This window comes from Plecotus auritus, assembly GCF_963455305.1.
Source record: "Plecotus auritus genome assembly, chromosome: 4".
NCBI classification, from domain to species: domain Eukaryota; kingdom Metazoa; phylum Chordata; class Mammalia; order Chiroptera; family Vespertilionidae; genus Plecotus; species Plecotus auritus.
Genome location: NC_137775.1, coordinates 31788804 through 31810060, shown reverse-complemented (window position 1 = coordinate 31810060; position 21257 = coordinate 31788804). Strand labels below are relative to the sequence as shown.

General features: G+C 36.3%; 1 protein-coding gene across 4 annotated transcripts in view; it reads right to left on the bottom strand.

Moving 5' to 3' along the window:
* UTRN (utrophin) overlaps positions 1-21257 on the bottom strand; it is a 479531-nt gene that overhangs the window by 239510 nt on the left and 218764 nt on the right. For all 4 annotated transcript variants that reach the window (XM_080663479.1, XM_080663480.1, XM_080663478.1 and 1 more), the window contains 7 exons: positions 17235-17370; positions 15772-15921; positions 14082-14157; positions 11496-11710; positions 9342-9459; positions 5938-6143; positions 4189-4343 (listed from right to left, as the gene is read on the bottom strand). In XM_080663479.1, coding sequence (XP_080519605.1) covers positions 4189-4343; positions 5938-6143; positions 9342-9459; positions 11496-11710; positions 14082-14157; positions 15772-15921; positions 17235-17370 — 1056 coding nt within the window. The remainder of the gene's footprint in view (positions 1-4188; positions 4344-5937; positions 6144-9341; positions 9460-11495; positions 11711-14081; positions 14158-15771; positions 15922-17234; positions 17371-21257) is intronic.

The window sequence follows — 21257 nt, the reverse complement described above, 5'->3', positions numbered from 1 at the left end:
AAATATTGGTTTAAATGAACCATAAGTTTATGTACAACTCTTAAAGGTCCTTAATTCTATCTTCACAACAACAATGCCAAGAATTCAAATCATGCTTACGATAAGTTCACACACTTTAAGAAGGCCAGGACAGATTTTAAAATGTTAGAGACAGACCTATTGTATATAGAATCCAAAATATCGGGAACTAGGTGGGTTTCAGAATTTAAACTTTTTTGTACATTAGAAATCTATTATGAATGTATCTATATGACATATTACCTCTAAGTAGGATATGAAGCAGCAAACACATTAATATTTCTGCACTTAGGAACAAGGGTATTCACACCAAGCATGATAAATAAAGACTATAATAAATGGTCTCATGTCAAGCCAAAACTTTCTGATATCTCAGCATATTGGATTTTGGCACTGCAGATAAGGGACTATGGACCTGCAACAGTGAGTGGCCAAATTACTTAGGCCGATTGCAATTCACAGAAAACATTTCCTTTGAAAGCTGATATTAAACTTCACACATTATCCCACAATATTCCATTGGCAAGTATAATAACCCTTTACCCCTCCAGCACTTGGGCTGCCAATGGTGTATGTTCAGAATTCAGCTGGAATCTAATGAACAAAATATACTGACCAACAAAATAGGTCCAGAGGCATGGAAGTGTGGAACAAACTGACATATCTCAGAGGGGCAGGCAGGGGATGGGAAGAAATTAACCAAAGAACTTAAATATGTATGTATATGCACAGGCAATAGTGTGGCGAAGGCCTGGGGTGTGGCAGGAGTTGGGTGGAGGGGGGCAAAGGAGGGGAAAACGGGGACATCTGTAATATGGTCAACAATAAAATATATGTTTATATTTGTAAAACAAAAGAATATAGCTGGGAGGCAGGAGGTGAGCCATGGTGCAAGGCCTCCCAGCAGCCATTACAATGGCCACCTACTGGAGAGTGTTACATTATTCATAACAGAAGCCCCATATCTTTAATCAGATCTGGCTTCTACACTCAACACAGGTAAGAACCAGTAAGTGGAATCACGGACAGATCCACGAGGTGAGTACACGGAGCAGTCACCAGCGATAGCTGGCATTCTGACAGCAAAGAGGAAAGGTAAAACTATTTGTAAAGAAGGTGAGAGCCTTGCTGCCTGGACAAAATGTCTTAGATTCCAGTGCCAGCTCTGCCCATATGAGCTGGGTGATCCTGGGTATTCCTTAACTTCTCTCTGCTCCAGTTCATCAGCGACATAGTGTTGAGGAAAACGCTGCCTGTCTCCTCTGGCTGTTGTGAGGATTAAATGAAATAATGCCTGTGAAGAGTTTAGCACAGTGCCGGACAATGAGAAGATACTCAATACAATTTACACAGTAAAAATAAAGCACAAAATCTCACAAAGCATAGCAGCCTGAATAAACTTAATACCAATTCTTCAGAACTCAGAAATGATCATAATTTAGTATAGAGAAATATCATCTTAGATATGCTACAAAACTTTAAACATGCCACTGAAACTTCTCGGAGCCTTATAGCATCCGATTAGACCATGCATTCTTTTTTTCTATTTTAAATAAATCTTTATTGTTCAGATTATTACAGATGTTCCTCTTTTTCCCCCCATAGCTCCCCTCCACCTGATTCCCCCCACTCCCCATGCCCTTACCCCCCCACACTGTCCTCATCCATAGGTGTAATATTTTTGTCCAATCTCTTCCCGCACCCCTCACGCCCCTTTCCCCCCGAGAATTGTCAGTCCACTCCCTTTCTATGCCCCTGATTCTATTATATTCACCAGTTTATTCTTAACGGAGGCAGTAAGTGATTCTTTAGCCGGGTAAGGTGGAGGACAAGAGTGGTGGGGAAAATTGACTCTTTTTATGTATAAAGCATAACTATAAAGTACAAAAATAGACACACAATATACGCATGGTATTAAAATTTCATGAGGGAAGGTACCTAAAAAGGCTTCTTTGAAGATTAATAATAATTTTTAAAAGGTTGAGAAATACTGGTTTAAATGAACCGTAAGTTTACATATAACTCTTAACGGTCCTTAATCTTTACAATAATAATGCCAAGAATTCAAAAAATGTTTACTACAAGTTCACACACTTTGTTTAAGAAAGTTAGGATAGATTTGTATATTTTAGAAAGTTCTCCAATTAGAACATACAAAATTATAAGTGTCACTGCATTTAAAAGAGAAAATCCTCTCAAATCAAAGAAACCTCACCTGTCACTCATGAAGGGACCCTATGAGCCACAGTTGTGTTGGATTTTCCCTACTTTATAGATAACAGTTTACCCAAATTATGTCTAGATATGAATATACTTAGTTCTTTTCCCCCCAAATAGGGAAAGAAACTAGAATAAGAACAACTATTTGTAACCACCATGAAGTTGGAACACTGTGGCCGTCTTTGCTATGATAAATGAAAGATCACCTTGGAATATAATTCATTTTTAATTGCCTCTTCCATCTAATCTAACTACTGCTGGAGTCTGTCATAAAATATTTACAAAGTAAAAGCAAAAAAAAAAAGAATTGAGGGTGCTAAATAAAGCAGACCAGACATTTCTACATGATCAATTTTTTGGGCATTGTTTACAACAAGAACAAAGTCATAACTTATATGCGAATTTTGGGAAACAGATGAAGTATGATTAAGGTCCTCTCTTAGTGTTACAGCTGTCTTTTTAAAACTGAAACATAATTGACATACAACCTTGTATTATTTTTAGGTATGCAACATAATGATTTGATTTATGTATATATTGTAGAGTGATTAGCATCCATCACCACAGTTACAATTTTCTTGTGATGAGAACTTTTAAGATCTGCCCTGTTAGCAACTTTCAAATATACAATACATTATTTATTGTTAACTATAGTCACCATGATGCACATTACATTTATTTTATAACTGTAAATTTCTATCTTAAATCTGTTTTTAATTCACCTTCTTCCCAGCCTTGGATTTGAATCTTTTCTACACCCAAATACCTTGTTACAACAAAACAGTTCTATAAAACCTTAGAAAGATCAATATTATAGCTATGTTCTGCTTTAACCACTTACGAAGTTTTGTATTTGCAACCCCAGTCTTATTTCCTCCAGAATCCTAAGTTTTTCATGCTCATATATCGCCCTCATACTTCTGTTTTCCAAAACTCCACTTTAGAAATTATAACTAAAAATGGCATTCTAAAATTGTATAAAACACCTTCATGTCAAACTGTTATTAAATGCTTGACCATACTTTATTACCAGTAATATATATCATAAAGTGTTCTAATGTTATCCATTTTATTCACAGAAAAACAAATGTGTTATGATATCTTTGAAGCTTTCAGGCAGCTGCATTTGCATATGTAAAGATGTGTGTGAAACCAAATTCCCTCAGGCAAGGTGCTCCCTGCAGGATGCTGAACACACCTTGACTGATGGTGAATATAAATATGCCATCTTAAACAGATGCTAACCACTGTTTATAGGTCCTCAAGTCCTAGGTCTTCAAGTGACAGGAAAATCTCTCTTATAATCCCATATGCTATTTTAAGACTGTTCCAAATATACTGACTAGACAGAGCAATAAAAAGAAAAAAAAAATTATATATATTAGTTAAGCCCTGAATACACACAGAATAGTTCAGGAGTCTAGAGTTGTATCCATGTGTTCTCAGCCTCAACTGAGGCAATCCGGCCAAACAGCCCACTACTTTAATACCATTAGGATTACTATCGCCCTAATGCAGCTGTGCATACCTGAGTGTTCCTTAACATCACGGAGCTACAAGATTTACTCTAGGTAACACCAAGGAGAGCAAAAAAAAAATCAAAAAAAAATCAGAACACATAAATAATCCCTGGCAAGGTTTAGACTTATTTAAGGAAAATCTCCATTGTACAAAGTCAAGTAGATATTATATAAATACACATTCTGTATGATAACACTCAGAATAGCATAAAAAAATTTTTAAGGAAAATCTCCATTGTACAAAGTCAAGTAGATATTATATAAATATACATTCTGTATGATAACACTCAGAATAGCATAAAAAAATTTTTATCACAATAAAATGTACTTCCACTAGTCACACATTTTGGCATGTTTCCTTGAGAAAGCCAAAGCCATCAAATTTTCAACCTGACAACACACCGTTACCTGGCAGCGCCTTAGCGTTTACCTTTGTTTGAGATTGATCCATGATGTTTTCAGATACTCGGTAGTTTCCTTCACATTCCTCGTGTCATCGCTACCATATTCCCTCAGCAGCTTCTGCAGGATGTTATCGAACACCTTCACGATCCCATCTCCAGGACCCAGTTCTTGAAGCAGTATCTAAGGTGCAATTTCAGGCGCCATTGTTAGACTTGGTCACTCAGTAACCAGTATTGCCAAAACATTGGTCCTCCCAGAAGGTTTTAACATGTTGTAGACACAGATATCAAAAGGAGAAAACAAATTATTGGACAAACTCTTGCATGTAAGTTTAAACCAAAATAATTACAGACGTGAAAGGAAAAATGACTAAGAAAGTCATCAGCACATAGCAGATAACACTAAACAAATGCTTATCTTTTCCTCTTTTAGATATTTTATTTCCTGAACACAATGTCTTTTTTCATTCCTTCTGCTATACATCTGATCCTTATAGGAACATGCACTGTATAGGAATGAATTGACAATAGAGTTCCCTTATATGTACTTAGAGCAATGGAAAGGGCCAACAATATGGAAGTCTTCTGTCTCCTGCCCCTTGCGATCACTGTGTATGTTTATAGGTAACTGCTTGATTGGATTAAGCAGCCATGCAAGGTTCACTGGGAGTTGCTTGAATAGCTACACCGAGGCTATGTCCATTGGCATATCAGTTCCTTGACACGCCTTTTCAATCTCCGAGAGTCCCTGGACCAAGATACTCCTCATGAAATCTAAAGGACAAATGAAAGTTCCTACAGTTTTTTGTAGCTATTGACAAAAAAAGTCAACCCTAAAATTTCAGGAGAAAATGACCATACTGCTAATTAGAAAAGAATATGCTACATATGATGATTGAAGCATTGATACCACTTTGAATTGTATTCCTTTACTGAAGGGTCAGGGGCTCTGCTGATATTACTTTTGATCCACTTGGTAAAAACAATTAGCAGATATCATAAACACAGGGAATGATCCAGGAAATCAGGACACCTGGCCATTTGTTTTTTATATTGTAACCACAGAAAGCCCATATGTGTGAAGAATTAAAATATACTTTCATGATTTAGATTTAGATTCCCACATATTCATTATTATATTCTTCACAAATGTGCACTTCTATCTTAGGCTATCTGAAGGGCAAATAAATGTTACACTAAAATATAAACTGACAACCATACCTCTAATTCAAGAATATTTTCTGTGATTACGGAGAAAATTTAAAGTAGTGCCATGCGTGTTCAATATCATCAATTCTATTAACCAAACTGATCACAGAAGGTCCCTGCTCTGATGACATTGATAAATCAGTTTGTTATAAAAGTATTAAAAGAAACTAAACTTACTTATTACCTGATTTGTTCCCTACAGTAGCCCTCAAATGAAAGTCCCAAGAAATTTCCTAAATAGAAATAACCTTCAGGGTAGACATGAAGGGAACAAAAGAAGGTTCTTGGGATCCTGAAAATGTTCCCTTTCTAGTGGCCAGTTTGTGGGTGTGTTTCATTTGCAAGGAGTCAGTGAGCTGTAAATCTAAGATATATGTACATTTCGATTTGTTATGTCTCCAGGAATTTTTCAGAATTCTTCTTGGTCAAATGCTTTATATTATTTTCAATGTGTATTCTAAGAACTTGGGAAAACATCACAAGAATCCTTAAAATTACAGAACCAAAAAAAAAACACCACACATACAACAAATCAATATCGCCAAAAGATATCTAATGAGTCTTACTTGATTATCAGAAATTTGTTTGATAAGTGGATCTCTTCGGGCTTGTTGAAGAATATAAAGTCGAGCCTCATATTTTCTCATAAGTTCTTCGGTCTCTTCCTTGTGGTCATCCCACTGCAGGCTGTCAATCACCATGTCCTCCAGCTGCTGCTGCCGCAGCTCCACGCCATGCTGAGTGCTATCCCACTGGTTCCTGACCTTCTCCACTAAAGGAAGCATTACAAAAAAAGAATTCCTGAAAGTGACTCTCAGGAAAGGAAAAAAGTACCTGATATGAAACTTATTACAAATGAAGCTAGCAAGAGAAAAGAGAAAAGAGGCAAGTCGACACACAGTCACACTATACAATTGATATATTTCAGAAACCATTTTTCAGGAAAAATTCTTCTATTAAACTCTATTAAATTTTATTTTTTTTCTGTTCTAACTGCTGGCCTCTTTTATTTCTTTTCTTTTAGTTTTTTATATATTTTAATTTATCTTTATTGTTGAGAGTATTAAAGATGTCCCCCATTTTTCCCCCCATTACCCCTCTCCACCAGGCTCCTGCCCCATCCCAGGCCTTCACCACACTATTGCCTGTGGCCATGGGTTATGCATATATGTATCATATATGTATACAAGTCATGCAAGTTCTTTGGTTAATATATATTTTAAATGTACTAAAATACCTTAGAATAAAAAATATCTACTACTGTGAACTGGTAAAGCAAAAGATTCTAAGAAAAATAATTTTCTATATTATTTTATATTTACAGGACCTGGTTTAAGAAAGGTATTAATAGCACTTTATGATAGAACTTTAAGACGCAGACATAGTCACTTGTCATCCTCAAAGGAGATGCTCTAAGGTAGTCTTGATTTGAAAAGAAAACTCCTTAAGAATACTTTCACATTTGTCTTACTGTAGCATTAAATCTCTCTAAAAGGAAGTATTTTTCTATGTTGAAGTTCAAGAGACATTTAAAATAAATTCAAGTTTTGTGTACCCAGCAGCCCTTCATTATAAAAAAAAAATAACCCACAAATATTGGCTCTTGTCTGTTCTCTTTATTGTTTCTTTCTCTTTCTCTTTCTTTCATTCTCAGTCTCTTTCTCTCCTCTCCTCCCTTCTTTCCTCTTCTCATTTTTAAGATGAAGTTAAGAAAGAAAGATCTAAGGAAACAAACTTCTGATTAATGACTTTGAGGGCGGTTCATGATCTTGAACTGAAGTACCCGTAAGCAATAACTTTCAATATCTTCAACAACCCATGGCTAATATGTAGAAAGTTAAAAACAAACTTCTAGAAGATATTGTGAATGTCATGGAAAATTGAAGGGCTATAGTTAAGTACCAGACCAAGAGGAACTTAATTACAATATAACATTTCTTCTGGTAAAATTCTTGGGATAATACAGGCTATCATAAACCATTAAAGTTATCACTCCAATATTGTTCAGAAACCTGCAAATTATACTTACATGTAATAATTCTAAAAAATTGTGTCAATGAGATGATTGGTTTTATACTGTCTGAATAAAAGCTTAAATAAATTGCTTAAGATTGTAACTTAAGGAGAACACAAATCTATCATAATGTTCTACTTGTCAGTTAAGGAATTACATAGAGCAGTTTTGACCAATTCTACTATAAATAGAATCCTGAAAATTGAACAAATAAAACTAAAGACATCAAGTGACTGCAAATATTACCGGTTTATCATAAAAAGAAGCAGATTACCGTACTATATGTGAATAAGAGCAAAAAACTTCTACTACTTTTGATAGAAGCTGAGGATGGTTTCTCATATAATAAATCATGACAAAGACTGTGTAGTCTCTACATAAGAAAATGGAGAGAAAACAAAGAGAGAGAGGTAAATTGGAAAGGGAAGATATTTGAGAGAAGGAAAGAAACTTTGGACAAATACAGAGGTGGTGGGAAAAGGGGAAAAAACGTAAGACAGTAGAAAAGGCAAAATGGAGATGGATTTGCAAAGAGTTTGGTGTCACTAAACCAGAGAAGCTCCCCTGCCAGCGATGGGAAATGGGGTCCCTCTGGATCTCCATAGGCATAGCAATCCATCAATTCAGAAAAGGAAGGAAAAATGGCTGAATCAGTAAAAATAAGCAGCACTCTGAGTCAGTAAAAGCTCTTTGCTAACTCATCTTTTGCAACAATCTTGCTGCCACACATTTATTTTGAAACCGAAGCACCTTTTTTATAGGAGAAATAGTAGAATTTCTCCCCTCAAGAAATAGTAAACAAGGTGATAAAATACATTCCAGTTTATATTCTGTCACAGATTAAGTCCATCACTTGTATGAAGCATGGTGGGAGGCCCCAGAAAGGTGACTATTCACAATCTGTGGAGGAAATTTCAGTAACTATGAGATTCACAATGAAGTTATGGGGGCAAAGATCATGGCAGGAACTAAAGCCAAACAGGGTGGGAAAGACTTTACAGAAGGGCTGACATTTTATTAGCTGAGGAGAATTTCACGTGGGGAGAAAAGGCTGAGGAAAAAATATGCGAATGAAAGTAAGGAGAATAAGAACTGTCCAAAAGTTTTAAAGGACATATACAGTACAGAACAGCTACAGATGAGGCCGAGGGCTGGAGTGGAAGAGAGGGTGATAAAAGCAGACAGTGACTGTCCCTAGAAGTCCCTAACGTATGTTTTGATTTCAAAATAAATGTGGCAACAAGGTTTATTATAAAAGAGGAGTTAGCAGAGCACTTTTAGTGTCTCACAAAGTGGTGTTCTTTTTCCTGAATTCGCTATTTTACTTCTTTCTCCCTCCTTTTATTATTAGATTGTTTTTGCCTTTCCATTCTTGAGAATTTAGATTTTGTTTTATATGACATACAGATGCTTTTAAGGCAGATATTAAACTCGAAACAAAAATCGTGGCTGTGGTTGTTTTGTTCGCTTATTTTTTATTTTGCTTTATTTTGTCTTTAGCTAAGGTGTTCCCAAATTACTGCCAGCTACAGAGGTACAGAGTAGTTGCTCAATAAATATTTTTGGACTGAATTTTGAGAACATGAGTTAAAATACATGCTAAGATTTCATTTTAGTGAATGAATTACAATGAAAGAATGGGTTTGCATTCCTGTGGATTTCTCTAATTTTTCTTTTCTTGGTTCCTTCAAAAGGAATATTACATTAACAGCAAATAATCCAATGAATCAGTAACTACTTAAACGTAATAATATTAACACTTTGAGGAATTCAAAAGGGAATTCTGACTGTTCACAAAAGTTTTTAAAAAAAGGGAAAACTGTATTTATTCATAGGTAAAGAGTATCAAATATCAAATAATATTAATTTCTGGTTGAATAATCTTTGAAAAGGTGTATATGTGTGTAACCATTTTCAGTGAAAGTTGATGATGACATATAATTTTTTTGGACTTACATTTTTCTGTGATTGCTGTTCTCACATCTGAACTGGAAGCTTTATTTTTCAAATTCTGAGCCAGTGTAAAAACATAATCAAGCTGAGGATGGCGCTGTTCCAAGTCCGCCTTTGTGATCTGTTTAAGAAGAAATGATTTTTAAGATAGGTTAATAGGCTATTCGCCAAGAACACTAAGGAGCAAAACTGGTGTACTGACATCAAAGTTGTCTGTCTCCTAAACAGGAGAGTGAGGCATCTGCGATGTGCCACAGTAAGTCCTAGGTTCAAATCTCAGCTCTGCCACTTACCATCTACGTTACCAGGCATTTCCCCTCTCTGTGTTTTTGTTTTCACAAAAAGAAATTATAAGATACTGACAGCTCAGCTATATCAGGTCTGAGGAGATTAAATGAAGAAGTCCCTTTAAAAACTAAAAACTGTTCTGAAAACATTAGCAGTGATTTCTGCAGATGATACCGTGCATACCGGGCCTACATCAGGTATGAACACTAACGTCACCTACAGGAATGGCAGTGAGCTGTTAGAAAAATGCTAATTCAATAACTGTAAATTAAATAATTTTAGACACAAAAAAAAAATGTTGCTCTACAGTTATCTCTTGATAAAGATGGGAGGAAAGTTAATGTCAGGAAATGGTGTGTTTCAACCATGGAACTAATAGCCATAAAGACTATTTCCAATAGGTACAAATGGTATGGCAAAGATTCTCTCCCAGCTCTTCCTCTTTAGGAATTCACTAATTTTGCAGACTCCAATTACTCCTGCAGTGTCAAATGTTATTTCTAAATGGATTATTCACAACTTCTAATCCGGGGCCCAGAGAGACATTTCAATGAATGCCGATCATTTCTTTCAAAATGGCCAAGAACCTCTCAACACACAACATACTCAAAATTGAATCAATCAAACCCTCATCTACATTTCACTTCTGCTATTCCGAATCTCTGCTAATTGCGACAGCATGGTTTCAGGAGCCCAGAAAGGCTCTTTTCTTTGTATTAAGCATCTCTTGCACTATTCCCATTGTTCCTGCTAAGAGAGATCATTGTTATCATTGGTCTCCAGCCACAATGTAAAAAAGAAAAGGAATAAAAACACGTGCCCATTGCTTACAGATGAAAAGTCCAAAGGGCTCTGCATGGCCTGCAAGCTCTGTCAGAGGGAACTCAGCTGCCCTTGCGATCTCACTTCCTACTGCACTTCTTTGCTGCACAAATGTTGACCCCATGTCCCTCACCCTCCCCATGCTCCCCCACCTCATGTCTTTATTCACTCTGCTCCCCAGAACAGCTATGCCATTTACTTGTTTCTAGATGTGAAAATCCCACATGGTCTGCCTTCCATCGCTGTGGCAGTAACTCTCTTCTTCATCTGGGCTCCCCTATCCGGTCACGTGTACCTGCCTGTGCCTGTTATTACACTCTGCTCTGCGCAGAGACCGTTTACTTGCACACATTCAGTGCCTCCATCGTAGTCGGGCAAATTTGTAATCTGGGATACATTTGGTAATTATCTCAAAAGATAGTTAAGGAAGTAAACATGTAAATTACTTACAAAAGTGCCCAACACACATTAAGCACTTAGTAACAATTAGCAATCACTGTTGTTATTTAATGGTTCATTCCCAATTTGTATTTAGTATAAATATACAGCACACAAGCCCAGAAGCTAGCACACACTGAATATGGAGAAAGAACTTTACAAATTGGCATGCCATGGCGTGTTTGTGTATATATATAAAATGATGGTCAGGCATTCCCACTTCCAATGTCAGCGATTAAACAAATTAGCTCATTATAAAGCATAAGTTGAAAAGGCACTTCAGGAAATTATCCTACATCACACTAGACATTAACTGTAACACTAGTTTACATTTGTACTGATGGGACTAGATTTATAATCTGTTTCAGATGTTAAAATATACACTGAGTCTACAACTCAAGTGGTAAAGGTGATCTTACCAAAACAGCATAAATGCAAGAAAATCTGGACTCTTCCAAGCTCGTCTGGGATGGCTGTTTGGCAGATAAATACGTTCTTAAAGCAAGCTCACTCTCCCAGAGTTCAGGACAAACAAAAGGGAGCCAAACAGATCGTGTCTACCCGTGTGCTGAGGTGTTGCCATGACAAACCTCTACCCTGTGCACCTACTTTCATTCTGGAAATCGTCTTATTGATCTCTTCCACATCCCCGACAGTGACAATGTTGGACTTCAGCATCTGGTCGATCAATATCAGCCAGTCGGCTAGTTCTGTTATCGTTTTATCCAGATCATCAGGGATTGAAATTTCCGAAGTATGAGGAGACTGAGCAGGAGGCTCTGACGCAGAGGATACTAGCACCACCTTTAGGGCACCAGGATGAGCTGAAATAAAAAATGTAGCAAAGTACTACCGAATCAACAGGATATTCTGACTGTGGTGGGGCAATGGTGACATGCGTCTGTGTGCTTATGTAAAATTTAGATTAGGTTAAAAAATGGTGAGAGTTTTTATTTCTTCATATGGAAATGGCAATGGTATTTCCGACAGTATTTATGTCTTTGGTAGCTGTAAAGCCAATTAAACACCCAGTTATACAATATTCTAGGGCAGCAATAACTCAGAAGTAACTAACACTGACACCAAGAGAAGATATAGTAAGAGATACACCAACTGTGAGAAAATTAGCACTGCTATTTTATTTTGTCAAGAGGTTTGCCTTAATTATAAAGCCAATTTATTCATAGTTTTCTGATGCTCAGAGAGCTTGCAAGGCTTTATAATATGAGCATTAGCAATTTTTCATCCACATCATTGTGAATACCTAAGTAAGAATATCTATACTGATAAAAGGGTAATATGCTAATTAGACTGGACGTCTTCCAGACATCCTTCTGGACAAAGCCACGGTGGCTGGGCTGAGGCAGAGGTGGTTAGGGGTGATCAGGCTGGCAGGGGAGAGTGGTTAGGGGCAATCAGGCTGGCAGGGGAGAGTGGTTAGTGGCAATCAGGCAGGCAGGCAGAGGCAGTTAGGGGCGATCAGGCAGGCAGGCAGGTGAGCAGTTAGGAGCCAGCAGTCCTGAATTGCGAGAGGGATGTCTGACTGCCGGTTTAGGCCCAATCCCGCAGGGACATCCCCTGAGGGGTCCCGGATTGGAGAGGGTGCAGGCCGGGCTGAGGGACCCCCCTCCATGCACAAATTTCATGCACTGGGCCTCTAATATGTACATATATTCACTACCTGTTACTTAACTCTTTCCCTACAGCTGGATACTTAGATGGCTCCTTATATTTCTCTTTAAAAAAGAACTCACAAGGCATGTCTTTTTTGTGTAGAGTATTTTGCATATTTCTGATGAACACCATGGTATCATTTTGCTAAAGTAGAATGACTGAATCAGAAAACATGAAAATAAAAGTAATGTATTTAATACTTATTAGCAAATTTCTTTTCCTTAAAAGTTGAAAATTGAGATTTGCAATAGCAACGTGTGGACTCTGCATCCAAGATACACACCAATGATACTCTGTCTCAATGGATGAACACACTGTGCTCACCAGTGTGCTCACTTACTGGTTTTTTATTATCAGTGAGAGCAAACATTTTTTGTTTGTTAACCAAATATAGTATAATTTATAACTGTGGTCTTTATCTGCTTCCTTTTCAATTTGCAAGAACTCATTTTTATAGGAATGATGAATCTTGCCATATTGCTGAAAACACTGTTTCTACTTTAGGATTTTTAATGTGTGTTTTCTTTTTAACATATAGATGTTATCAAATTTTGGTGATCAGATCCATAAATCTGTCCTGGGAGATTGTTTTTCCATAATTTTCAGTTAGAGATTCTTGTCTTCTTCAAAACTTGGATATATATATTTTTTCTCTTGGTTGTTTGTGTTTGTCTTTTATTTTTAATGATGGGAGGTTGGTTGTTTTTCTTTAGTTTTATATAAGGTAGCTGAATTATTAGACCCATCTGGAGCCCACTTTAGCATATGGTATATTAGATAAGACTTAAATAATTTTCTAAAAGATATAGTCAATACATAAATTCAGCACAATTTAAATTAAAACCCCCAACAGGTTTGCATATACCTTGACAAAATCATCTATTGAAATTTCCAGTTCCAAAATTAAAGGGCCAGGTAAGTGCCAAGAGAAAGAGCAGAGCACGGTGTTTCAGAGAGCTTACAAGGCACGGTGTAATAGCTATGGTGCCGTAACCCGCACTCTGATCGGGACAAGGAGAGAAGAAAATAGTGAGAAAAACTCTTTTTCCTCCACACATAAGGGATCATCAGCATCTATCAGTAAATAGCTTCCCTAGGATGGAGAACTCTTCTAAAACCCCATCTCCCACCTGGTTCCAGGATACCTAATCCTTTGTTCTCAGTCATGATCTGCATGCAATTACACCCCTCCCAGGGCATGTTGCATAATAGTTATAGCTGACTTTCTAAAAAACTGCATGTCCTCATTTTCCCACCCTGTTTCCTCCCTTCCCTTCCCAGGCTCTCTTGGGGACCAGGTCCCACGAAAGGCAAAAAGTTTATCTCTCATGAGTGCCTTGCAGTCAAGTATGTGTTGGGTTTAAAGAAGACGTTCCTTTCAAATAATTGAAAATAGAAAAACAAATCACAACTGCGTTGTGTTTTTCAGTTTAAAGTTTTCTCTAATTCATATGTGATGTTCATAGTCATAATGTTTTGCTATGTTTATTAAAAATGCTTAAGGAATAAACTGTATCTTACCAGCAGTTCTTGACTGAGAAATGGAACAGGGCTCTGGGACACGTTCCTTCAGTGCAGTGGGCACATCTCTGCATACCTATAGCATCCAGCCAAGTGGAAAGAGAAGAGTACCATATAAATAAAGATGATTATGTTTCCCAAAGAGAAAGTGTTAGTCTACATGATAGCTTTGCTATCGACTGCAGTCTTGCTTAAGCCCCTACTCCACCAACATTACTATCAAGATGCCATCCATCCCAACCGTTGTGGCTCAGTGGTTGAGCATCAACCTATGAACCAGGAGATCATGGTTCCGTTCCAAGTCAGGGCACATGCCCTGATCTCAGGCTTAATCCCCAGGAGGGGGCATGCAGGAGTCAGCTGATCAATGATTCTCTCTCATCATTGATGCTTCTATCTCTCTCTCCCTCTCCCTTCATCTCTGAAATCAATAAAAGTATATATATATATATATATATATTTAAAAAGAACACCATCCAGTCCTTAGCTGCCCTGGCCCTTTGCAACATTTAATGCTGTCACTCCCCCTCCCTTGAACTCTGAACAGTCTGTATTCCTGACTTTCCTCCCACCTCTCTCTGACCTTCTAAGTGTCCTTCACCAGCTCATTCTCCTCTGCCCCCTCTGCCCATCCATCAAATGCTAACATTCTAAAGGGTAGGTTTTTTGGTCTTTCTACCATTGACTCAGGCTTCTCTCCCTGGGTCCTGGTTTCTAATGGTTACATCTACCATACGGAGTTTAAAGATTCCAAGGACTCCCAAAAATATATTTTCAGTCTGGCAACTAGACATTCAGTCCAAATCTGAAGTCATCATCAGTCTCCCTGAAAACCCCTTGACAAAGCTAATGACTAATTGATCTTTCCAGATCAGCTATCCTGATCTGATAGTGGGTTTTGCTAAGAGGAGTTACTTGACTTCCTGATATCCTAAGAACATCCATCCTAGGATCACTCCATCCATCTCTATAGTTCAGCTATTGTGAACTTTCAAAAGGTAACTTTCTTCTGCTTAACAACCTTCGACAGCTGCCCACTGCTCTCAAAGTGATGAACTGTTCTCAAGACACAGCTTAAATTCCTTGTGATGCATGGTGCGGCCTCCAGGATCTGATGTTTGCCAGCATCACTCATTCTTCACTTCATACTGAGCGACTTCCAGGACCCAAGTGCATTGTGCTCATTCTCTGTCTCTTCTAGACCATTTCACTTGCTGCTGTTCTCTCTGCAATGCCCTTTTGCCCACTGTTCATCTGTCCAATTCTTATTCATCCTTTACAAACTAGCTTGGAAATTATCTCCTCCAAAAAAACATCCAGTTACCCCCTAAGGCCAGGTATATGCCCTACTTTTATATCCCTATGGATCCTTCTATGTTATAATTGCTTTGCTACTTGTCTCCCCACAATAAACTCTTTGGATTAGAAGGAGTGACATACTCTTTGCTGTATTAAAATGGTGACTGGCATAAAGTGAAAGTTCAGTTAAAACCTATTCAGGGAGTGAATGACAGCATGAATGAATGAAATATCCCAGAATAGTATTTCCCAAAGTGTGTTTGTTGGAATTCTCTGCACAGTCAGCACTGCTTGTTCTTGGACATTCATAATTCGCCTACATACAGTAAAATCAGTGAAATTCTACGATAAAGTTACTTAGAAAGGTGTCACAGTAATTCTTAATGCACACCTTATTCCACATCAAATTTACAGTTCTTAAGCTTTCTGAAATCTTTTCTCTTTCATGTAAACTCAAACTTTTATCTGAAAGCATTTCCAATTCAGTTATATTCAGCCATTTGAGTTTCTCAGCTTGTACGTTCATCTCCTGGTTTAAGTCCTAAAGGTGTCAGAAAAGAAGTATGGTTAGAAGGTTGTCATACTAGAGAAAGTTCAAGAACTATATTCGAAACTAACATACTTTGGGTATTTTACAAATGTGAATTTTTAATTTCTTAAGTAGACACTAAGCTTATAAGAAGTCTGAATATATGTTAACACATTGTAATTGATATGGGAACGACCAACCTCTTGCAATGTGCACTCACTCGGGTGCTCCCACCCGCCACCCCATCTCATAATAAGGTCATATCCTCTCATATCTGCATTGATAATTTAACATTCTGTTCTTAGATGATGCAAATGATGTCAGTTCCAATGAAAGGCCAAAACAAAATAAAAAGCCTTGTATGCATCGCTCTCTACCTCATCTCTACCGACCCTATTGTACTGTCCCGCCCTTTGCGTTGGCCCCCAAATTGTTTACAGAAGGGATATTCCAAGAAAACGAATGAAATTTGTAGTTAAAACAGGAACAAGTTTGTTAGCTATTTGATGTCACATTTTGAAAAGAAAACTTAATGATTGTTTCCCACATAATATTTTTTTGTTGTTACTAATAGTTTCCAAAATGCCTCAATCTTATTCCTTTACACAAAAATCTCTTCAAATTAATAGGTATCCTTTTAGGCATACTTTGATGCATGCCTTTGTGTTCATCCACATACACACCCAATTTCTTCTTTTTTTAAATAAAAATATGAACACAGTATGTTTGTGTTCTGCAATAAGTCTTTCTATTCTTAACACACAAAAATATAAAATTTATGGCTATTTGAGTACATTTATTTATATATCCTTATGTATTTTATATGTAGTATAAAAAAACAATTATAAACAATCCTTGTAGGTTGTAGATAAACAGAAAAAAATGTATTAATACAACCATGACACTAAGTCTAGAGTAACCCGCTGTGAGTTACTCTCAAGACACTTAATAGTTTTCTTGTTTCAACAAAACTCAACTTTATAGCTAGTAATTAGCAATTATCTTCTAAATCCAAAAGCAAAATCTTTACTTCAAAGCAATAATTTATTCTACAATGATGATGTCTGTTTAAAATATCCTAAAAACGTTAGGTCTAATACTGAGACCACATGATTTATCATTTTTATGAGGGAAGCCTTACCTCTGCAAGAACAACTACAGCTGCTCTTTAGAAGAAAAGACAAAGATAGTCCTCTTTAAAGTTCACCACATATACCACAAAGTACAAAGTTTCTTACTCTTTTCTTCTAATATTTTATCTTATTTTTAGTGTAATTGTTCGTGCATCAAAAAAGGATTGGCAAATGTAGAGACAAACCACTTACTGTTAATTCTTTCAAATTTTCTTCCAGCTCGGTGGTGGGTCTCTTTTGCACAGCATTCTCGGCCTTTGTTAACCAACAGATGATCTCATCTAGTCTCCCTCTATATTCCATCACTTGCTTGCTTCCTCCTTGTAGCCTAAAAGAATATATTATTGAAAAATATTGGGAAAAATTATCCAATTAAGCAGAACAGCACACATTTACTTTGCATATCTGTACTAAAAAAACCGCAAATGAAATAAGTCCTAATAATTATATTAATACATGTTTTAATGTGTCAATAATAATGTATACATTCTGCAATACCAATTATTTGATAATGTAAGAATTCTTCCTTCATTAAATTCAAAAACATTGAAACTAAAGACTATTTTCTCTCATCATGAAAATTATATTGAAATTTAATAATAAGAATTTTTTAAGCTAGATACCACTGTTCAACATAATGGACTTTTTAAAAACCATGAAAAGTGTTTTGACCTAAAAGTATAAGAAAAAGCATATAATTACTCCATAGAGAGAGAAAGACTTCATTATATGACATATTATTAACATTAGGTGGCAACTATTATTCCACTTTATTCACAGGAAAGAAAGAATAGATACTGAGAATGGAATTTTTTTGTAAGTATTAGAAAATGGAAATCTAGTTGGTTCATTAAAATAAAACTGATATTTAAATATAGCCTAGTCATAAAAAGAGATCTAGAAAATAAAGTTTTAAAGGACATAAGGACACAAATAGTCATTATGAATATAAAAAAGAAACTGCCTTAATTAGATCATTTAAATGTTATAAGAATAACATTTGTAAGTATATAAACCATGTGTCAGAAGATGAGAATATGATTAGAACTCATATGACAAACAAGATTATTTATTTTTAAGAAAGGGTTTGAAAGCTATTTAGAGCTTGGGGGTGGTACCATTAATTTTATAGCTGATGATTTAAAAATAGAATGCAATTTTTTAATAAATTACATTGTATCATTTATATCTTTACAGCTATAATTTTGTCTTTTCAACCACAAAAAAACAAATATATATATATACACATATATATTAAATAAAATGCTAAATAAATACTTATATATTTAGTAAAGAATCAGTAATATTTGAAAGAGGGTATTTTAATATTTAAAAAACTAATGAAAATCATGTTTTCAAATTTAAGTATCCATTAGGAGGGAATACTGCTTCAAAATTAAAAACAAAAAAATCAAGCAACAGTACTATTGTTAAGACTAAAAATACCAAAACAGGTAATTTACCCTCTATATCAAAGAGTATTTCACTAAAATAACAACTTTGGAAACACCTAAAATACTATTATAGACTTGTATTTCAAAAAAATAAGCTGGCATTTAAATGTTTCATGTTTCATAATCATGACTAATTTAGTATTTTGAAAATATATCTATGAAGGAAAATAGCAAGTTATTTCAATACTGCATATTTGAGTCACAAAATTTTCATCTGCAAACTAGCTAAATATAATCTACATTTTAAATGTTATCCCTATGAATAAAAACAAGCTTCAAATTCATGTTCAAACAGTAGACAACAAATGCTCATTAAGAAATAACACTGTGCGCTGTTGACCTTTGCAATTATTTAACTATGGGCACTCAATACAAAACAGATAGAAGTCTGTGCTTTTTCGATGACTATGATAACAGTACACATCTAAGCTCTTAAAGTGCCAACGTGGCTCTGAGTTAAGATAAATGACTAACTGAAGTGAAGTTAAACCATGAATTTATAAAAACAAGCATTTTAGTTAAAATATCAGATGTTGGAGAAGGGGTGCATTATTCTTTTCTCTTCAAAAAAATGAGTAAAATAAGTAGTGGCTTCAACTTCTTAGTTCTGGAAGCAATAATTAGTACATCCCACAGAGATCCATTTGAAAAACTTTAGAATTTCTGTATTGTTGCTAATACCATGCCAGCGGGTACATCCTTTTCCTTTAGAAGACCTGGCAGATAGATAATTTTCAAGCTGGAGAGATTCCCCATGAAAACTTATGGGCATGGCATAGAAGATCTAAGAACCTCAGCTTCCATCCTGGCCCTGGTCCCTGAACCTTCCTCTCCATCTAACCTTGGCAGGTCTCTCACCTGCCATACTGTTCATGCCTCCCTCCCACCTTTGCCTGTTCTACTTCTTTTCCCTAGAAGGCCTTCCCTGGGAGGAATTTATGGGAAATTGCTATAAACACTTCAAAGCTCAGTTTCAGGATCCTTCCCCTGTGATGCCTAAATGCCATGACCCATCACCCCACCTCTGCGACAACACTGCATCTTCATCAAAACATGGCATTTTTTCCTTAAAATCTTTTCTTCTTGCCCTAGTCGGTTTGGCTCAGTTGATAGAGCTTCAGCCTGCGGACTGAAGGGTCCCAGGTTCAATTCCGGTCAAGGGCACATGCCCAGGTTGCAGGCTTGATCCCCAGTAGGGGGCATGCAGGAGAGATGCTTTTCATAAACACTCTAATTTAATCCTTATGACATTCCTCTAAGAAAATATCAGAGTTCTCATTTACAGAGAGAAAACTCAGCTACAGAGGTCGGTGGCCTTCCCAAGTTTGTACAGCACTGTATTTGAGAGCATAAGTTAGCATCATCAGTAACTTTGTGTGAGACCTTGGACCTCACCTCTCTGAGCCTCAGTTTCTAAAGCTGTACAATGGGCCTACTGGTGCCCTAGAGCAGGCATGAGGAAATTCCAGCCCATGGGTGGTATAAGGCCCAAGAAATCATTTGGTCTGGCCCTGCCAAGGCATTAGGAGTTAATTAAATATTTGACCAAATATAGCAGGCTAATTTTTAAATTGATAATTTTGCATGGCCCGTAAATGATGGTATAAATATCCAAATGGCCCGTGGCAGAGAAAAGGTTCCCCACCCGTCCTAGTGGATAGTGGTGAGGATTAAATGGGGCCTGGTGTACAAGGTGCTAAACACTATCTCTGCTACGTGGCAAACTCTCAACCAAGACACACAAACTACTATTGCTTCTTACCAAAATACACAAAATGATAGATGTTGTTATTTTATAAAAAGCAGCCAAAGGCCAAATAGTCATACTTGAATATTTTATGTTATAATATAGGCATACCTCACTTTATTGTGTTTCACTTTACTGTGTTTGACAGGAATTGTATTTTCTTACAAATTGAAAGTAAGTCCCTCACTAGCAAAAAGATTGACTCATTGAAGGCTCAGATGATGGTCAGCATTTTTTAGCAATAAAGTATTTTTTAATTAAGGTATGTAATGGGTTGTTTAGACAAAATGCTACTACCCACTTAATAGACTACAGTATATAATATAATATATAATAGTTTAAACATAACTTTTATATGCAGTGGGAAACCAAAAAATATGTGTGGCTTGCTTTATTATGATAATTGATTTATTATAGTGGTCTGGACCCGAACCCACAATATCTCCAAAGTATGCCTGTATTTGACTTAAAAAGATATTAGGTTGGCCTTTAACAAAATATTAGCATTGTTCTAAAATAATACATTATCTACAGAGTTAAAATTAGCAAAAAAAAAATCTGGAAATTTTTAGCCCACAATTACCATTAATCCCAAAAAAAGGTCATTTATGAGACAGAATGTATTAAGCAAAGTAGAAATTATCCATTAGTTATTAACCATCTCAGGAAAATAACTTCAAATAATTTTAAAGTAATATATAACACACGTATAATGTTGAACTTTATAGTCACTGGTAAAGTGTTTACAACCAGAAGATACCCTAATAAAATCTGGGGCATTGTAACATAATTTGACATAAGAACAAACAACAATACATCATATGTATCCTATTACCTGGAAGAGTTGCGGTATTATTTACCAAGCACTGACATATATATGAGCACAGCACACCCTGTGACTAAGAGCGACCGAGTAAGAGGATTACTAATGAAGATCCCAAGGTCCAGTTAGGAAATGAGCAAGCGAGAAGCCTGACCCTGAAGCCAGATCTTCAGACTGGAAGTCCAGAGTGT